The sequence below is a fragment of the Gymnogyps californianus genome, chromosome 6 (genome assembly GCF_018139145.2).
Source record: "Gymnogyps californianus isolate 813 chromosome 6, ASM1813914v2, whole genome shotgun sequence".
NCBI classification, from domain to species: domain Eukaryota; kingdom Metazoa; phylum Chordata; class Aves; order Accipitriformes; family Cathartidae; genus Gymnogyps; species Gymnogyps californianus.
The window spans coordinates 3,455,732-3,476,633 of NC_059476.1; the positions used below are offsets into that span (position 1 = coordinate 3,455,732).

The following is a 20,902-nucleotide window of genomic DNA, read 5'->3' on the forward strand; positions in this document are numbered from 1 at the left end:
AACTTGATGTCAATAGGTAAGAGTGAGGAAGATGTAAATGGAAAAAGAAGCTGAGATGCTAACATAAAATAAGCAGGCAAAAAATTTATCCCCGCACTAAAAGCGATCACAACAGTCAATTACAGATTAGGAACGTTATGCCTCTTTCAGCAGATTTTGGCACCAGACACTGACAAGAACCATAATGAAAAGGCTGAATTACTCACAGTCCTGTGATGATCTATGACGGAACGTGAACCTTAAGTGACTGCGGTTCACATCTTCAATGGGAATTGCGACCTTCACGTATTAGGAAAGAGGACGGAGAAAGAAAACAGTCAGTACAGTATCTTCAAACATCATCGACCACTACCAAATTTCATCTAGACATCTTGCAACAATATACTTGGCGCTTTCAAAAAGACTGTTAAGTACCAGCTTCATTTTGCCATAGAAGACCTTGAAAGGTCACAGATTCACCAGGAAAATCACCAATTCTTGCACCAAGAAAGAGAGAAGGAATGAAGCAAGACTTAAGTTACCCGACACGACCTGCAACTTCAGATGTTGGGCTGTCACCTCAAAGCCTCCCCTACCACTCCCCCCAGCTCAGGAATGAGCCCCTCTTGAGTTTGACTGGTAGAGGTGAACTTGATTATCAACAGCAGCAAAGTACAAATTCTTAACATATCCGTTACCCATGCAACACTTGTACTACATATACTCTTAGTGTATCTCTGATCCACATGTAACCAACGTGCAGAGATGTAACCAATGCTCTTCTCCCCCAGTATTTTTGCTAAAGCCATCGTATTTTCTTAATCATACCCACGTTCAGGCTCTGCGCCGTATGCTGCTCCCCAACACCACGTCTAGGTTTCTGCCGTTCCCTAGCAGCCGCCTTCTGTCTACAGATGCAACAAGAGCACCTCTGGACTTAAAACAACGGTATGGGGAGTAGCTCTAAGTCGCTTCTCAGTACACATACACTGCTCCCACTGACTACAGCTAGACAGAATTTATTTTATAAAGCTAACATCAGCCTCCTCTAATATTAAAACTTGGCATTTAAGCTAAAATGTTATTACCCAAGCAAATTCAGCAAGCTTAAAGCACAGTCAGCCAGATCCCAAAACACTGATGAGTTCAACACTATGGCAATTATGTTTTAACGTTAATACCCTGCTTCTCTAGATCAGCTTCATGGAAATAGAGTAAACCATTCCTAAACAGAAGTTGGAATGCCCCTGTAACAGTCATCTTGACCAAAAGGATGAAATAACATTCATTATGCAATAAAAGTCAAACCTATTTTCCAGCAGTCTCTGAAAGCCTTCCTTAGTTGAGCTATTCCTTTTGTCCTGCTAAACACAGTCACAAGCATTGAATTTCCCTAGTTTTGTTTCTCAAGGCTTTCCACTGAAACCTGTATTAATTGCATATTAACCCACACAGAGGAAGTTATTGTAACAGTTTATATACCTTTACAGTCTCAAACCAGCGAGGCTGCTTTACTTGGTAATATATTACTGACTTGTACTCTGAGATGGCTTCATCACCAGCGCCAGGAAAAATAACACTCTTGAAAACACAAACAAAAGAGAAAATGTTTATGTCTATTTTAAACTCCACTTTTTCATTCAAATAAACAAAACAAAAAAAAAAAAAATCAGTGAAGTAGGTCAAAATACGACAGAATGGCTCATGCTCAGAGCTCCTCATGAAATTAGCAAAGTGCACGCATTGATACGACAAGATGTATTTAGTTATGACAAAGGAGAAAGTTTTGTTGTGAATAAAAATAGGGACTTAAGTTGACAAATATAGAGAAAGATGTTGAAGAGGCTTAAACAGATACTTATCAAAATCAAAAAACCCCAGACGTTAAATACTTCAATACCTCTAATCTTTTGCCATCTTCATCATAAACAGATACTGTAACTTCTACATTCTTTGCTGTTGTTTTACTGCCTTTGTCAAAATCTCCCTGAACCAATGTTACATAGATGTCATTACGAACATCACCTACAAGAAAAAGCAAAGCACAAAGTTCTTAGCCATTTTCACAGTACACCTATTGATTTGTGAAACCAATGACACGTAGAAACAACAACCAACACATTTTAGTAACAGCAATCATACATATATATATATAGGGAAACGTTTAAAAGCCACAGTATCTTGAACATTCAAAACTAGTAGCACTGAAAACAGCTGTTTAGCTAAAATTGTGCTAAGACTTCTAAAGTCTGAACTATCAACTCATAGCACAGCAAGCTGAATCTAACAACCAAACAAGCAAACAAACAAAAAAAACCCACACATTATTTCTGCACTGAAAGAATACCACATCATCATTAAGAGTATGTACCATATCACTCAAAAAACACCTCCGTTCCACTTTTTTTAACACAACTTCTTTCATTATTAATTTGAAAGGATGAGTTTCACCACAGTCATTAATTTATCCCATACACAGATATTTTGCGATTTAAAAATATTTAACAGCCTACAGAGGTCTGTTTAACTTGTTACCTTGGGAAGTGGTTTGATGTTTTTGCTGGCTTGGGGGTTGCAGGGGAGGGTTGTATTTAGCTTTATGTCTTAAAATGTTCTTCAACTACACCCCAATTCAATTGAAATTTTGAAAATAAATTGGGGAAACAGGGATTTCCAATAATTTCATGAGGCAGATGGTTTACACGCCAACATACAGTCATAACAAGCAGAGGCACTGAGGCACTTACACCATACTGGATATATAGTAAAACATCTGACAAATGCACAGGGAGAGCTGGAACTGGGCTGGAACTGGGATGGGCTTTGAAAATATCTAATGGATCCTCCAGAGCCCATCAATCTGAAAAGGACAGTGCAGGGTTTTTCCTGTAGTCTGTTGCTTATGGCAGTTTTTATTTCGAGAAGCATCACGTTTTTGGGGGGTTTTTTTGTAAACACCAGAATTGAACATTCACGGAATATATGTATTAAGAAAAAGACAATATGGCTTTCTTTCAAAAACATTATCCAAATCTAGTACAAACCCAAAGAGACTTGCGTATCTCTGAATCAAGCCTGTTCCTCTGAAAAATCTTTCTGGTTTGGATTTATCACAGGAGATATAAGTGCTACATATGCCCTTGCTAGGGAGATAATATGAAGTGTGTACTTCACATACATTTTTCTTCACTGGAAAAAGAGGAGAATTTCCACTGTCACTGTGATATCATGTCTTTTTGGGGGGGTTGTCAGTTTTATTTATTGATGCAGCACATGTGGCAGGTATTACCAAAGTATTTTAAGTTTATTATAAATGAGGCAAAATCCTTTGATGATCCATTATTTCTAATGTGTACCATACCTCAAATTCATCTTTTTCCTCCCCCCAAAGCTTCCATACATACAGCTATTTAAAGAAGGTTAAAATATAACAAAGCAGCATTAATTCACACAATGGCTTACCAGGCATAATAATCTCAGGAAACCCCATTTTCCGAGCCACGGCTGTTGACCTATCCACTAAGTGTGGAAACTCTTTCCTAATCTGATGAATATCTCCTGGAAGAAGTTTCAAAGTCACCCACAAACCTGTCGTGCAAAAACCACAATTATTAAACTGGTGGGATTTTTTCTAGTTACTAAAGATTTCTTTTTACACATTCTAAAATGTAAGAACATACATTAAGGTAACTGCTCTTCATTTACAAAAAATACGCTTTACAAAGTATTCTAAAACACTCAAAAAAAACCCTCACCGCTTCAAGTGGAAACATGAGTACAGCACACATAAGTATGTCTGATTATATCAGACTTTCTGGAAAACTGTATAAAATCCTCACCTGGAAGCTGACTGGCTAATAAAAAACCTTGGAAACTGGAAATCTGTGCAAGATAAGGATTCAGGCCTTTGCACTGTGCACTTTGCAGCAATACCATCTAGAAGGCGTCTTAGTAGGGAGGAGTTAGGCAGGTGTTCAAAAACAGATGCATGCAGCTTCCCTTACATGGGCTTACTAAAGCCAAAAATTTTATTGACAGTCTAAAAATTTCAATACAACAGGTCTCCATTCAGAAGAAAAACAGGTTAGTAAGACCATACAACAGACAGGAAGAAGGAAACACTTGGTTATCAGCTGGACCTACTGAAGTCTGGACTGTGAAAATGCAAGCAAGCCTACTGCGCCCTTGGCATGAAGCCGGAGCGACCCCAGAAGAATCCCTCCTCCTCGCAGAACTAGACTTCTCTTATCACTGAAGTCTTCCACAAAGGGTCTCGTGGAAATACAGTTATCAAGCCATTAGCAGAACTGCCTCAAGCCTGTATCTATCCTTTGAACTCTCACAAGTTCTTTCTAATGAAATGTTTATCTTCCACAGGAAGAAAGAGAAGTGGCAACACTGATTTGAACAGAAAAACTTCAGTATTACAACCAACCAATATCGAGATGCCAACAAAGACAGCACCAACAGCAGATACGTACCCTGAATTGATTCATCACCACCACCCCCGTAAGTTGTTTTTACTGCACTGAGCTCAAAGAAATCTACAGCATCAGCTTTACACAGTTGACATTTTTCTCTTCAGTAGCAGAAGCAGCCACTAAAAAGCTCCTGCTTGCCAACTAACATCAGGCACACTTGTTATAGGAAAAAGAAAGATAGCAAAGTGAAAAAAAAACCCAAACAAAAACAAACCCCAAACCCAAAAAACCCCAAAGAAGTCTTACACTTGGTAAAGTGACTGGCAATCAAGTTTAAGCATGAAATAATTACAGCAGCAATTTGCAGAAGAAAATCCTAAAATTGAAATCTATGAAAAATACCCAAAAAATATTCATCTTTAAAGCAAATTGTGGGTTATCCTGTTACACACACAATTAACTATACATTCATGCTGTATATATTTGGCAGCTAGCTTTCTTTTCTATTAAAATCTCTTATAAAAGACTACATACTGACTTGTTGCCAGAGATGGTTCTAACAGCTGCTATTTCATTAAACAGTAACTGTACCTACACCGACTGGCTAAGCAACAACTCTTAATCCTTTTGTGTTTGCTTGGGCGCCTGTCTTAGGGAAAGAATCTGAAATGAATCAAAAAAGCTGAAACGTTTCCTCCTTTCCAATACACATTGGCCGCAAGTGAAAACAGGGGGGAAAAAGCAGATCTAAGTTTTCCTCTTTAGGTAGTGGATAACATTAAAAAGTTTATTTAGATTTTTATTTGTTATTAATTAGTAAAAAAATCAGCAAAAAAGTATGTAATGTTCCTTGGGTCTATTGTTCAGATACCCCCTACAAGTGATACAGGTATCCACATACACAGTGTTTGGTGGAAACTCCGCATTGGCCTGCATAACACCATATTAATGCAGACTCCCAAAAAAATACTGAAGCCAGTACAGTAACAACTGAGCCATCACACAATTCACTTTTTAGCTGGGAGACACATTATGATCATGAAGTGTTGTATACACACAGACAAAAAAAAAAAGCCAACCCAGACTTTGGAAGCTAACTCCGTTTCACGTCAGCAGAGCACACGCTGAGTTATGAGCGGTGACAGCAGTCGCCCGTAAGACAAGGTATCAGCGGGGTTGCCTTGCTCTGGCTCCGTCCTTACCACCTCCGAGCTCAGGCGGGTGCGGTGCTGGCGGGAGCAATGCCCTGGTCTTCTTGAGAGGGAGCCAAATGCTGCGAGTGCAGCTGCAAAGCGGAAAAATAAGGCGAAGGAAGGGAAGGAAGAGAATATCCCCTCCTTCAGCATTACGTGGACAAAGTCCACAGCTCAAGGGCACGAGAGCCGACTCCCTGAGTCATCGTTTCCAGTACAGAAATACAAAGATGTCCAAGCGATGGACAACGCAGAGAAAGGACAGACAACCTGCAGAGTTAACACAAGGTGGAGGGGAAGGTGAGGGGCAGGGGGGGATAGCAGAACGAGCCCTGAAGGGTGGGGAAGAGGGGGAACAAACTGTGCAAACACATTTTCTGTTACCAAACAGCAGCGAGCAAGTGAAGGTAATATTATGCACCCTTGATTCCAAAATTAAAATCATCACATGTTGCAAATCAAGCGATGAGCAGTTTTAGGTACACCGGTGTATATAAAGAACAGTACATACCCTGACCCTTGTGGTTAACTTCTTTAGCAGCAATCACTTTGTTTATAACAGTCTGAAGGAAATCATTCTCCCCTGCCACCCTGGGTGAAAAACGGGATGATATGTTCAGCTGCTTGTGTCGAATGGCGTCATCCAACGCTAGCCTGGAGGATGCACATGACGACCAACACCAGGAAACAAAGGGTCACAGAAAACCAGAAGTCACAGTAACAAGGGAACACAAAAGATCGTATCATAGTTGTGACAAAGAGTATTTATTAGTCAACGCAAGACAAAGGACAGGAAAGGTAACAAGAAAGACAGAGGAAGATCATTAATCAGAAGAATGCTGATCTACCACAGAGAAGTACAGCGCACTTGCGTTGTTACTTCTCCCTTCAGGGACATGCATGCACAGGCCCCAGTAACACTTCGTGAGGACAGGAAGGATGTCTCCCACCTGAGAATCCCCTGTTAAGCAGTGAAAACTTATACAGGCAGTTTTCTCTTTAATATATATAGCAGACTGGCTCTGCAACACCTCCAGGGTCACTTCTGTCATTCTATAGGTTAAGCAGCAGTGCATACCGTCTGAAGGAAAAGCTACTGTAAACCTCACAGAAATGGCATAGGAGAAGAAAAGCAGATAACCCAAATGTTCTGTTAAACTTGATGAAAAAATGAAAAGATGGGAACTATAAACAAAAAGTAGCATTAAGTGTCATTTAAGTGATCTTGCCAAGTGCTTTTGACAGCCATTGTGTTGGTGGCTAGTGAATGAATACAAAGAAAGAAAGATATGAAAACAGAATTGCATGTTGTACAACAGAAGCAAAGCATGGAATGAGAAGAAAAATGTGGCTCATATATACAGCCTAAGTCTACGTTGGAAATAATGACACCAGTATTCATCACGTATTTTCACATTATTCATATTCTTTGGAATATACTTTTTCAGAAGAATGTTTTAATTTAGTACGAAAAAAATCACATTGTACATCTTTTCAAAAAGCTGATTTATATATACAGAAAAAATAAATCAGTGTTAATGGAGCAGAAAACTAGATGTTCCATTAGCATCCACTTTGATACACAGATTCATTTTCATTGCGTACTTCCACACTCACTAAAAAATAAGCTTGCTATTGTTCACCACACAATAAACATATCATGAACGCACTCTTCCCTAAAAATCCCTGTTTTCCTTGCAAAATGGAACTGTACTTCTCATTTTCACATTAACACCCTCTACACCACTCCAGCAACACTGCTGCATACAAACGAAACCGATTCAGATACGAGGCATACACCCGCTCGGCTCCCTATAGCACCTGCAGACCTGGCGATCCTCTCGGTAGCCCTACCTCTTCAAACCACACGGGCTTCCTGAATTAAGCCTATTTTCCAATATAAAGTTAATTTGAGATTACATTATTTCTAGCTTTTTTTTTTAAAAAATATTATTAAAAACCCTCTGAATATCCGTTAGTATATTAATCAAGGAATTTAGCTAACATAACCATGTTTTGCCTTTTTGAACAGATGGCAGTCTAACATTTCACACAATGGGAAAACTAAGCATTCATATTTTATGCACGTTTATTTGACTTATCCTTTCTACCTTTCCCCACTTCACGGACTAAAAAAAACCCCCATGAACTACGGATGGAACAGAGTATTTGCCACACATTCTCTTTTGTTAATAAGCTTTTACTTTGAAAAGCACTTTCTCTGCACATATCTATACATTCACAAAAATTCAGGCTATTAAACCTGTATTTCTTAATATGATTTTGTGGCTTGAAGTCAAAACTGATCTTTGATACTACGTTAAATTCATACACGTCCGTACTTTAAAGGACACCAACTCCGTATTTGCTATTAAATAATTCAATTATTGTAAAATAGTATCTGTCAAACTCCATGTCAGCAACCTTAGAGTCAGTGTGGAAAGGTCTGCCTAAGGAAAGGAAATACCTAAGGTTTCTGGTAAAAGTCTCACATGATAAAGTTGAATTATGAGAAGATATTGCAGGAGGTATATCAAGCCATCCTTCAAATTCTCAACTTTTGTTTGTACTCCAATTACTGTGGCCTCTACTATGAAATTATATCTCCTACCAAGAAAAAGATTAATGTTATCATTTACTAATTTCACAGAAGTCATCTGCAGTGGATGTTGGTAACGCTGCTGGTCTTCAGCAATCTCAGGCAGAGCTAAACCAGCAATGTACTGATTTTAAGCATTTCACCTCTTACACATTATCACCTCGACATCTTTAAACAAAAAGAAAACAAGACTGCAAAACTCGGAATGCATGCTCTAAACTCAAGACTTAAAGTTTCTGGGGCTATCAGTATTATACCTAATGGGAAATTATCAAGAAGAAATATTAGTAAGTGTTACTCCAGATAAAATATCACACTGAAATAAACTAACTTCAGAATACCTACAGAACACTTCTTCCAATCAAAAGTTTAATTTTTTTTTTTTTAAATGAAAGTTAAAATCTTAATTCTTCACTTCTGCTTATTCTTTAAACTATTCCCTACTTACGGTTGAAATGGTATGAAGTGCTGTTTGTCCTCATCATCAACTTTTCCGTTAATTATGTCAGTAACGTCCATTACTGAAAACAAAAATAAAGTGTACTGAATTAAGTGATCAACATGGGAAAAGGGGTGCTGAGGGAATACCCTGGGGGACTGGAAGCAATGCTGACTCAGAAGCGGGATGGAGTTATCAACTGCGCGATTTCAGAATCTTCCTATAGAATAAAATCACGTTGCAAATAACCTTTGGCATCTCTAGCTAACACAAGTCCTGGAAGCTACAGTAAATTCTACAATAGAGTCTGATTAAATTTGGAACAATTTTGAGTTTATACAACGCCACAGGAGTTTCACACACCCAACTTTCTATGCAAGAATATAATGTGATACAGACAGATATAGTGCACAGAGAGCTACCTGCTACTCCAAAAGGTCGCCGCAGCCCAGAGGTTAGTTTTCTCGTGTTGTTGTCCCTCAGCTCCATTCTGCCCACTCGCACAATCTGACAGACGAAACTGATTTTCTCTCTTTTCAGGTCTTTGCTGCCCAGGTCCTAGAAATAGTAGTTTCTTCAGATTACTTCATAATAATTGAATTTCTAGTTCCATTTTAGTAGGCAGAAGGTTTGCTGCTCAGAATTCGCCTTCGCCGTGCTACGCCAGCACCAGGGCAAACTGTTCTCAGAGTAAAGGAGTTTTTGCAACAGTACTTAAACGTCTTATCTTGACTCCTGTGTAAATTAATTGCTTAGGAGGCCAAATAATTTCTAGTAAGTTAAAACTTCGAAGAGCAACTTTGGTTTTAGCCAGGTGTCAAGAATATTTAGTAGTCACTTATGAGAAACGTCTCATGTCAGCCTTCCCCAGGATCACTACCTGCAGAGATAACTCTGCACTGTTTACATACAGATCATTACATTCCTCAGTCATTCACAAGCTACGAAACAAGGGCTTTAAAATTTGCCAGCTGAACCAAGCGCACGCACTTACGGTGAATACTGCTCGAAGGTTATGCAATCTGTCTATATCTTTAGGGAGTCCACAGCTTGACCATCGCACCAAGTAGTTTTCACTGAAAGAACAATATTTTGAGGACTCTTTGTTTAAATGGCTTCCTTTAACACAAGCAGATAAAATCAACTTCAGTATTTACAGAACACTATTTTAAACCCGATCTACTTATCCTAAACAAATGAATGTTTACGTAGTGGAGAGCTGGCATTTCCCTTTGTGTACATCATTTACAAAAAGAAAGATTTTTATAAGGAAGGACTTTTAAGGAAGCAGGGGATGTAGAAATCGAACTCTCAGATTAGTGCCAAGGCTGCTGCTAAGCGAGGGCATGCAGCCTTGCAGGTGCATTCACGTCTCATTTAAGCTCTGCACTTGGGGAACCACAGGCACAGCGCGATGAGGAACAGCGCGACCCTGAAACCTACCCAAGGTGAAGAGACTTGCCCGATGCTGTGCTGAACACGATGACAAAGTGCTGCTGCACTGCTCCTTCCCAGATGACACTTTCCTAAGCCTTTCACAGAAATGTGACTTTCATAAGCCCTCTCATCCTGCTACTATAACTGAGTAAGCACAGATTAGGGAGTACACTAACCTGATAAATTTTGATTCCAGTGGATCATAGAGAGACATCAGGACTTCAGCATCTTCCCCTATTTTACAGACTACATTTTTTAAATTTACAAATAAAGCAAATGAAGGAGTGGCAGCAAACTTGGCTTGTCTGTTGATATCGATATTCTGTTTCTGAGACTGTAATTCAAGAACAGAAGAAACTTAAGTTTAACTTAGCCTAATGAATATCCAACCGCTATAAAATTTTCCTAAAACCTTTTAGACAGAAGAAGAGGGGTTTTCTGTTGAGTGTCTACTCCTGTGATCTTTGTTTATACTAGGATTTACGACAGACTTCATTTTCTGGATCTGTCTTGAAGTGCCACACTGTAAGGAGAAAGGAAAGGGGGGGAGGCGGAGAAAAGAAACGGGGGTGGAGAGAGATGTCTTCACTTATTCAAAACAGACCTACACAAATGGAGGAAAACATAAAGCCTCAAATATATCTGACAGAAAAAAGAAGTTTGTTCTTTGTTTTGCCTGATGTTTTTCTGACAGGTACAGAGTGCCAAGAAAGACAGGAGAGCAAACAGTGCCATTTCTAGAGGTTACCCACCCCTTGGACTTTAGCTCCCATAAGCTTTCCACAAACTACTTTATCGAGGCAGAAGGGAGGAATGCACATGGGACAAAAAGGAAACTGGCTGAGGCAAGGACAAACAAACAACTTCAGATGCAAAAATGTAATAGTTTAAATCCCATTTAAACTGGTGTATTTTTACACCAAGTTTGGTAAGGGCTGCAAGCGTGTGTACGGCCCATTACAACTCAACAGGACGCAGTAACTCATTAAGTTGCACTAACGCACTCATGAGCGACTCCTCAGGAATACCATGCTCCACTAACTGCTGCTGACACGGGCAGGACTCCTCACAACAGAAGTGTTCTCCCTCTTAAAAATAAGGATTTGAATTGCAAAGAAGCTGACTATTCAAGTCTGTCTTTAAATTTCCCCTTGTATTTCAACAAATAAATTTTCAGGATTGGTGTACAGAAATCATACAAACATAATTCTACTTGATTCTCAAAAATAAACTCTCATGACAACCTAACATACAAACCTGCTACATATGCATCTCTGATATTAAACTACAAATGTAGTCGACTTACTGATACAGGTCTTAACCATAAATTCTACTAAGCCCTTTAAAGGATGAAAAAGACAATTAAACAGCCTAAGACATACCAAAGTTCTTACAAAATGTTTAAGCTTGATAACTATTCATAAATGTATCAAATTCTTCATTACCAATGCTAAACATAACAGTCACCTAGTTAGTTTACAGTCTAATGTTTCAAAGGGAAAAGCTACAGTGCATAGTATATCTTACTTTTTCCTCCTGTAGCCTCTCTTCAACTTGCTTAGAAGCTATTTCATGTGCTCTGAAAAGGCTAATTGTGCTGGTCTGCTCTGGGTCCAAAATATTGCCATCTTCATCTCTAACGACCAGATCTAAATCAAGAATTCTAAACAAACAAAAAAATATGCTTGTGAATTAACAGTGCTCAAATAAATCCTTAAAAAACACCTGCCAAGTGTTTAACACTAAAGTCATGCACACCTGACGTATGATAGAAAAAAAAAAATATTTGATACATGATGAAACAATTTAACATGTCACCAACCCCGGAGATAACCACCCCTGGCTGGAAGTCACTTCTTCCCACAGCACAGAAAGAACAGATGTAAATGAAATAGCAGAACAGCTGGGGAAGTAATTTCTTAAACAACTAAATTTGCAAGAGACTTTGTCTCCTCCTCTGATTCATCTGACAGTTTGAACAAACAACCACTACAGTCACACCACAGGCAAATTGGTCAGTTCATTTCGTCCCACTCCACGTTCTCCTCCAAAGCAGGCATATTCATGTTTTAGCAAAAACCTCCGAGATACAAGAAGGCATAAGTTGTTTCCCTTTATTTAAAGCAGAAGCCAGCTTTCTGTCAGCAGGGTGTTAACGTCCATGACTACCTTCTGCAGAGGGGAAGGTTTCTGCCATAATCAAATCCAGTCTTAGGAAAGATCTTTCACGTTTTTCTACATTAGTACAGTGCTGGCAGCAGAACCAAGGATTAAAAAAAAAAAAAAAAAAAAAAAAAATCAGGTCTAGGTTGATCCACATTTCTCTACCTATCTTCCCCAAGACTGACCTCCTCACCTCCATTCCAATACGTGTGGTCCCTATTTTCTTCTAACTCTGTAGTCACCTCTCATGGTGGAGCTGCTGTAACTTTGGTTTTGAAATATGTTTGATCATTGAGCTTAAATCAAGCTTGCAGCATCTGATAAGCCACACAGAGGTTTGTGGTTTATCTCAGAGTAAGTTCCCTTTGGACGTGACCCAATCCCTTGAAAAGAAGAACAGGAGCTGTGGCAGACAAAGACATGTTTCATGCACTCTAGAGGATCACTCCTCGCCCCTCCCTGACAAGAGGGAAACCTGGAGGTGTTAAACAAAGCCTCGAGCAGGGTCAATACACAAAACCTTCCAATTAATTGCACTGCATTAATTCAAAGGTGGATGAACATCACTCAAACAAGTTGCAGAGTGCAGGCAGTAGCTTATTAAGAAACACCTTCTAAGCTCTACTCTGTAACTGGACCTAGTCATCATGAAACTCTCTTAAGCGTCCCCGGAACACCAAGCTCCCAGATGAATTTTCTGGTGAGAAAATGGTTTCATCATGGAAACCAAACAGAAAAACAGCCAAAATCATCTTGCTCCTCCCTACTACTGTTTCCTGGACAGCAGCCACAGCAGGAGATACACTCACTGACCACCTGTATTGTAACTGTCAGCCCTGGATGAACAAAAGCAGAGTCCTTCCATAGGAGACACCCGCCCAGACCAGAGGAAAAGGTAACTCAGAAATTCAGAGAAAGACCAATCACCCAGCCTACTACACACCAACAGGACAAGAACGTTTGCACAGACTGTCAAATAAATAGAAGCAAACACTCCTTTGATTTAATTTCTTTGGTTTATCCTTTAACTTGCAAATGATGCTTGGAAAAAAAAAAAAAGAAATTTTTTCCTAAGTGTCCCAGTTACAGATTTTTGCAACTGAACAAAAAACGTGTTTTCACAACAAAATCACCTGACCCAATTTCAGGAAAACATTGAAAACGCAAATTCATAAGACCATTTTTACTTCCTCAGCTATTTTGACAACATGCAGTAAAATTGTTGTCTTTATTTATGGAAAAAATCTTATTTACAAATCAGTATTTCAGAAAACTGGAAAAGTGAGGATATGATTAGATCAGAAAACATTTATAAAATGCATAATGAATTCATTCTGTCTGGATACTGAAATCATCATTTGTGCTTATTTTAGACAAAAGTGACTGTATGACTACGTTAGAAACATATGGTATCTTTCAGTTGTGAGTATTTACTCAGAAGTTCAAATTCACTTCCCTCCTATGCTCCACAGAGAATGTTCTGATCACTTAATTAGTCCATCAGAACATTATGAATATAAAGCACAGCACAAGATGTTCCATTGTATTTGAACGCTGAGCATCTGGAGGTTATTCAGAGTAACTTTAACCAACTCCTTAGCCAGATGGTAAAATACAGTAGCCAAACAAATAATATCAACAACATCTGGTTAATTGTCTACTGAGGTACAACAGTCCATATCTTGGATTACAAATGCTAATTACTGACTGAATGCAGTTACTGATGGGTTGTTTTGGGGTTTTTTTTTAAATCACAGCTTTTGCTGATAAAGTGCATGAACAGAAATACTGCATATTTGGCAGTTCTTAAGGAATAAAACACAAATAGCTGAAATCTGATGAGTTATTTACATCACAAGGGATTTAAAGACCGGTTTGCCAAAAACTTTTTCAGTCCCCAGGTGCGCTGTCTCTCCGTATTCAAAACACTGCTTCAAATAATTGCCTGATTGAAGAGTAAGATATGATTTCTCATTTTCAATCAAAATGGAAAGTCATAACTGTATAGCCAACTTGTAACCTAAAACTTGTATTTAAAAAAATTTTGCTTAAATCCAGACCACTGTTTGGAGACTTAATACGTCTGAATTACTAACATATCTAACATATGCAACCTATACAGCTGTCTTTTTTTTTTCTCCCCATAAATATTTCCTTCACAATTTCCATTGTCTTCTGTTACACAGATATAATAAAAGAAAGTATCTATTTATTAATCTTCTGGTACAAGCTGGATACTATAAGTAGAGGAACAACGAGCTAAACGATGCTTCTGAGCCAAATCCTTCAATATCACATTACAGTTAAGTGACTTCAGGGCACACACAGCTGGTGGTGTCGAGAAGGCGACAACTGTTTATACTGCAGAAGCAAGCAGAGTTTAAATCATATTTTGAATGCAGGCAATACTTGCACTTTTCAATTGACCTTAAAAATTACAACGTCATAACAGTATCAAATTGATAATACCATCAAGCAAGAGAGTTACATATGGATTCCACTTTACATATTATAATTTGTACTATACTTTAAAGATGCTATATCAACTGCATTCTTTATCTTGCTATAACAGGACTGTTAATATACTACTATTACATCTCCATAAATACAGGAATAAAAGAATCCTGCAAGAAGTCATTGACAGCTAATGTGTATTACACAAGCTGATTTGGTTTTAAGCATAAACCCTTGGAAAATACTGTTCACAAACCTGTTGCCATAATCAATTTTGGCAGTCACTTTCTTTTTCAGTTCTTTGAGCTCATCTTGGGGTAGGGTCCCAGAGAGTATTTGAGATCTCCACTCAATAAGATCGTATATCATGTGCCGTACACTGCGAAACATTTCTCTGTTATCTTGCTGTTTGGAGGAAAAAGATGGGTAGAAGTTAGTTTTGAAGTCTACTGAGCATCTTTTAAATATATATAATAAATTGCAATTATAAAACATGAATTCAAAAGGGTAAGAGTCTACAAATAGCTCTAGAATAGGAGCCTAACTTTCTATAGCACAGAACACTGAATACAAAGAGTCTTACACTCTGCTTTAGGTATCTGAACAAGTGTAAATGCTTGCGTTTATGTTACCTTAAAGCTGGGGTCATACTGTATTCAGAACAGGCATTCAAGGGAAAGAGATCCTTTTCTTGGTTCACAGAGTAACTTTATTCAATGACCCTCTATACTGAGTAGAACAGGACTAAAAATGGTGCATTTTAACAGCAAGAGGCTCAAGTTCTGCAATACTCCATCTGCAACACATTACAGAATCCTTTTTCCCCTCCCTAGTTAAACCTTCAGAATAACACTTCAAAATTCCTCAGTGTGCAAAGCCAAGCGCATCAGTATCTTACGAGTCCACAGGTAACATCTGAAGGAAAGTGAAAAACCAGGAAAGCACTAAACCTTATGGGAAGTTAAATACCTTAACTGTTTATAAAGGCTGGAACTACGGATACTAAATAGTCCCAGCAGCATACACAAGCTTTCCTTGGCAACATTCAGCTAAGCTAGGACACAGGAAGATAAAGTTCCAGACTTACAATGGAAGAAACCTCTTTTCCAGAGCATTTTCTATGCGCCCATACACACATGCGTTCAGAGACAAAAGATCAAATCTTTAACCACAAAACAGAATTTGACATGTTGGTTTAAACTGTGGACAGTGCATATACACAACAATTTTAGCGCAAACAAACAATACTATGCGAAATTGAAGTTGCAGAACAACAGCCTATTTTTATTGTGAAAGATAACGTCAAGACAAAGACAATGCAGAGGCCCTGAATGCTTTGATCTTACCCAGAAGCAGTCTCTCTTACTGTCTTCATAACCCTCAAAACCCAAGCCATTAGTTCAATACACTCTTAGAAAGAATACATCTTTCTAAACACCCTACATCAATGAATTATTCAGGCTACGCATAGCTTGCTTTCATTCAGACTACACCTAGCCCTTATTTGACTGAGAAGAACTGGAATAATTAAATAATTAAAATAAAGTTCTCCACTATATATAAAAAACAGTGAAAAACCGCAGAAGGTGCAGGAAAAGAATATAATGACTCAAAGACTCAGGGAAAAAAATATCTAACTGTGAAACTTAAAGACTTCAGTCTGTTCAGATTATCAAAAAGCTGACTTGATTATAGTGTGAGAACCTTCACAGAGAGAAAATACCCGTTATTAAAAGCCCTTTAATGTAGCAGAGAAAGACACAACAGGCACATATGGCTGGAAGCTAAATACAGACAAATCCAAATGGGAAAGAGGTTCATGATTTTCAATGCTGCAGGCAATCGTAAACTAGTGAGATGAAGAACATGCCATGTCCTCTGCTATCTGCAAATCAAAACTGAATACCTATTCAATATTCAAACACAAATTATGAACTGAATAAAGGCATAAATGTGGTCGTTTAATGACTTTTAATATGCAAGATGTGGACAGCATGGAATCTCTCTCTAGTCTGCAGATTGACTAGTTTGAAACCATCTACCTCCAGTAAACCAAATCTCCCTTGAAAATGCAATCCCAGTGCACCAATGCTCTTTTTGGTAGTTGACCACATCCAATTAATCTAACAGATATCTTTGAGATACAAACTATAAACAAACTCATTAAGTGATCTACCTCCTCAGAGTAAAGCTGTTAACAGGGACTGGAACCCTTTCTGCTACCGCATTGAGGCCACTGGTAGCATGACACCTTCGCTGCTCTTGAATTCAAAGTTATTAGCAAAGCACTGCAGTATCGTTTAGCTGTTCATATGTCTTGATGGAAGTAAATGCATGACAAATGAGATGTTAAACATTAACGGTCAGAACAAGTGATTCCCAGACCGGGACAATTTTATAATTTCCTAAAAGTTACTGTTACAAAAACCACACACAATTCTTGGTAAGAAAACTTCTAACAATGTCTCTTGCTATTCCTCCTTTCTTATTACATGCACACCGCAACCAAGTCTTGTGCAGTTCCACAAGAGGTATTTCTCTGACATGAAGCAATGTCAGATTTCATACTCAGGATAATCCCCCAGAAAAAGACACCAGGGTGAAAATGTAATCCTCACTGTCCTCAGCAGCAAACAGCAACGGAACCAAGGGCAAAGCTGTTCTCAGTGCCCTCTCTACATTCTGCTCCTCCTAGTTTGCTTCTGCCTACTTCTTCCTTGCTCCTCAACACATGACCTCTCCAGTATTACATCATGTTAAAGCTCTCTCCAATATATAATCTGTTTCTCTTCATCTAAGATATTAACCTTCATCTCATCTACTGCAACACTACATCACTTCCAGCATACTATATTTTTAACCTTTATTTTCATGGGTGCGATTAAAAACCACGTTAGTCAACACGAACGTCTTCAATTTCCAGTTAGCGTCTTCATTACACAGCTTTTTATGATAGAAGATTTCAAACATATTTATAAGAAATAGAGACTCTGCATTAAACCCTACTTTAAATGTAACACTGTCATCTTCACATTATTTTGTTACAGTGACCTTACACAACGAGAGCATGAGAAGTCTGAGCTAGGGCACCTTACATCCTACAGCATGCTGTTGCTTTACAGCTGAACTGCATTTTTTAGTGTACATTTGAACACTCTTTAGATCTTACTTACGAGCACTTTCACCTGCGTAGCTTCATGGCTACTGAATTTTTCTATTATCCCATCTGAGAGATTATCAATGCAAATGCTTATTACTATAAATTTCTAAGACTATATTCTTATGTGCTTGGAACTTCAGCATATGAAAATAATCAGGCATGTAACTTAAGATCAGGATAAACTAGAACAATCAACTTCAAGAATACTGAGAAGTAAAAGGCGTACACCGATGATTTTTCAAAGGTTTAAGTTTACACCCACAAATTCGACATCAAATATTCAATTTTTTCGTAACACAGATCAGCAGCCTTAAGAACTGCCCTCAAAACCATTTTCTTCATTTCTTTAACACAATTGTCTATAGATTTGGAAAAATTTAATATATAACTTAAAAATCCAATGTATTCTGTATAATAGCGCCCCATGAAAAAGGGGTCATAATTGCTCAACAATTTGTTGCTAGATCAAGGTAATACTCTGTACAAACCTGATTCTGCATAAGAAATACACAGTATTTGAGAAAACACTCAAAAGAAACACTACTGAGATTTGTGCCTTAACATAGAAGACGCTAAATAGCTTTTCAGCATTAAAAGTAACCTTTAGAAACAGTAACAGAAGTGGAATTTCATTAATAGTTGCTTCATACTTCTCACTCTACCTTTCACAGCATCGCTCTTTTCACAAACCATATACTATCGCAAATGTTTTCGTGAGTTCATACTTACAACATATAATTGCCGCCATATTATTGACCATTCTCGCAGCGTTGTGGTAACCTCCTGAATCAAGGGGAGCTCATTGGGTATAACTGTTTCATGTTGTCTTAAGAGGAAGAGAAAAAAAAAGTTTGAATTAAGTAGTAGTTTTGGGTAGGATGGTACAATCATTCCTAAGAAAGAACTGTTCATTTCCAAAGACAATTCAATAATGACAGGGTTGAAAATAACACCACTTATAAATTTGTAAGTTAAAAAAGAATGTATTATCAGATACAGGAGAAGCGGTGTACACTAGTACAGCCACGTGACGTAAAGGGTACTTTGGTGGGCTGAGACTATGCTATGAGCTCACGCTTCCCCCCCCCCCCCCTCCTTATTTCTCTACTCACAAGATAAGGATATCGATACACACCTCACGATACCATTTGTTATTGAGATACTAATTTCACAACAAGCAATCAAGATGAAAACCAGATATGCACAACTCTCAATGCCATGATACTAATGCATAATTGTTTTGCAAAATATTGGTCTTGCAAAGAAAAATTAAGCATGCAAGTCATTACCATTATGTTTCTGTATGACTTGTTTTAAAATTACGTGCCATGAAAGTAAGAAACAACAGCTAGATCTTTCAATATTTCAGAAGTAGGGTACTTAAAGGCAGTTTTGTAATCAGCAACAAAGATGTCATTATGCAGCAATCTCATGATTAGTAGTTTTATCATTTACATATTTAACAGTGTATAAAAATAAATCAGGCACAAAGGAATAAAGTATTTTAATCCTGTTTCACTCCATTTCATACCTGGCTAATTATTTATTAATTTCAGTCCACATTTTTTCTGGGGTTTGGGGTTGGTTTTTTAACTGAACTTTTGTATCAATTTTATGAACTTTTACATGCATGTCCAGCAATGCTGATTTTATAAAGATCTGAACTTTAACAGCTGTCAAATAACAAAAAACAGCCCAAACTATTTAGTGTTGCACAGATCAGGCAAGGGAGCAGGAGAATCAGAAAATGAACAACTCAACAGAACAACTCAGTAAGACAGAAAACAATGCCTGGAATAATAATGGCTTTCAGCAAGGACTCCAGTCTACAAGATTTACTGAAGAGGGAATTAAGAAATGACTTAAATTTCATCTGCATAAAAGAAAGGTATCTCATATCAAAGGCCTCTTTTAGGATACCAGGCAGAAGCCGTAAGACTCAAGGGCTGGAAGATAAAAGAAGTTGCGAAAACTGAAATTAGAACTAAAGCAAGGGGGCAGAGAGTGGAGGAAGTTAATCTAGATAATTATTGGTGTAGAGAGTGATAAAAGTTATAAAGAAAAATGATAAGTTATTAATTCTTCTGAAACATTTACATTAATACAGAGAAGGTTATGCTTTAGCTCAACTATATGACGATGCAGCTAAGGACAGTACTAACCAGAAGCACTACCGATGACAGCGCCTTCAAACTTGAGGTGAGTTACCAATTCAAAATATTTTAAAAAAGAAACACACATTTTTGTCATCAGCTCCTTAACTAACTGGAAACGAGCGTAAGTTATCTGATAATACACCGAAATTATGTAGATACAAATAGGAAAATGGATTTTCATTATTTTCAAATCAAACTTACCCTTTGCCTTCAACTATTGCTTCCTTAAGATGTATGTATGAGGCAGGAAATATGCCCTTTGAGAGGGATGGAGAGGAAAAAAAAAAAGTGTTTTAAATAACCAGTTGCATATAACATTTTATCTATTACCTAAAAATACGCCAAGACACGTTGCCGGATCTCCAGAGCCATTCACATCCTCTTAAGCATCAGAATAGTTGTGTTGTGGTGTTTTGTTTTCTTTTTAACGTACATTTACATTTTGTATGGCATGTCCTTTCAAGAAGGTGTTATTGTAACCTTAGCAAATACAGACTCAGTGTTTTTAAACTTATCTTCACAATATCAAAGAAAATAGCAGTGATATGCTGTCACAAATGGCCCTACAAAGGCGTGTTTCCTCCCCCAGTTCAAGGTACAGTTTGCCACGATTCTCCACATCCCTGGATGATTATATACAGACACAAATTATAACAGATTTGCTTTTGAAAGCATGAAATGCATGATTTTAAATAGGTCTACTCCAAAATGACATTTTGCCCGTAATTCAGGTCCACTGCTTGCTTTTCCTCACATCTAACCAAGTGTTCCTACCCTGCTATAAGATGTTGCTTCTGTTTCCAAAGTGTTTTCTCCAGTGCTTCCAGTTAAAATAAACACTGCGGGAGAACAGGCAGTATACAAGGCTGCCTTGCTGTGAAATAAACAGGCACGTGCACAC

At 38.0% G+C, this 20,902-nt stretch overlaps 1 protein-coding gene across 2 annotated transcripts in view; it reads right to left on the minus strand.

Annotated features, from left to right (window-relative positions):
* Positions 1-20,902, minus strand: part of DOCK1 (dedicator of cytokinesis 1) — a 318,400-nt gene that overhangs the window by 266,360 nt on the left and 31,138 nt on the right. The window contains exons 4-16 of one of the 2 annotated variants that reach the window (XM_050899443.1): positions 20,203-20,258; positions 18,575-18,671; positions 14,942-15,090; positions 11,596-11,731; positions 10,245-10,402; positions 9,626-9,707; positions 9,054-9,189; positions 8,641-8,713; positions 6,105-6,184; positions 3,442-3,567; positions 1,880-2,004; positions 1,462-1,560; positions 207-279 (exon numbers count right to left, since the gene is read on the minus strand). In XM_050899443.1, coding sequence (XP_050755400.1) covers positions 207-279; positions 1,462-1,560; positions 1,880-2,004; positions 3,442-3,567; positions 6,105-6,184; positions 8,641-8,713; positions 9,054-9,189; positions 9,626-9,707; positions 10,245-10,402; positions 11,596-11,731; positions 14,942-15,090; positions 18,575-18,671; positions 20,203-20,258 — 1,390 coding nt within the window. Of the gene's footprint in view, positions 1-206; positions 280-1,461; positions 1,561-1,879; positions 2,005-3,441; positions 3,568-6,104; positions 6,248-8,640; positions 8,714-9,053; positions 9,190-9,625; positions 9,708-10,244; positions 10,403-11,595; positions 11,732-14,941; positions 15,091-18,574; positions 18,672-20,202; positions 20,259-20,902 lie in introns of both variants that reach the window. The other variant, XM_050899442.1, reaches the window with a different exon arrangement.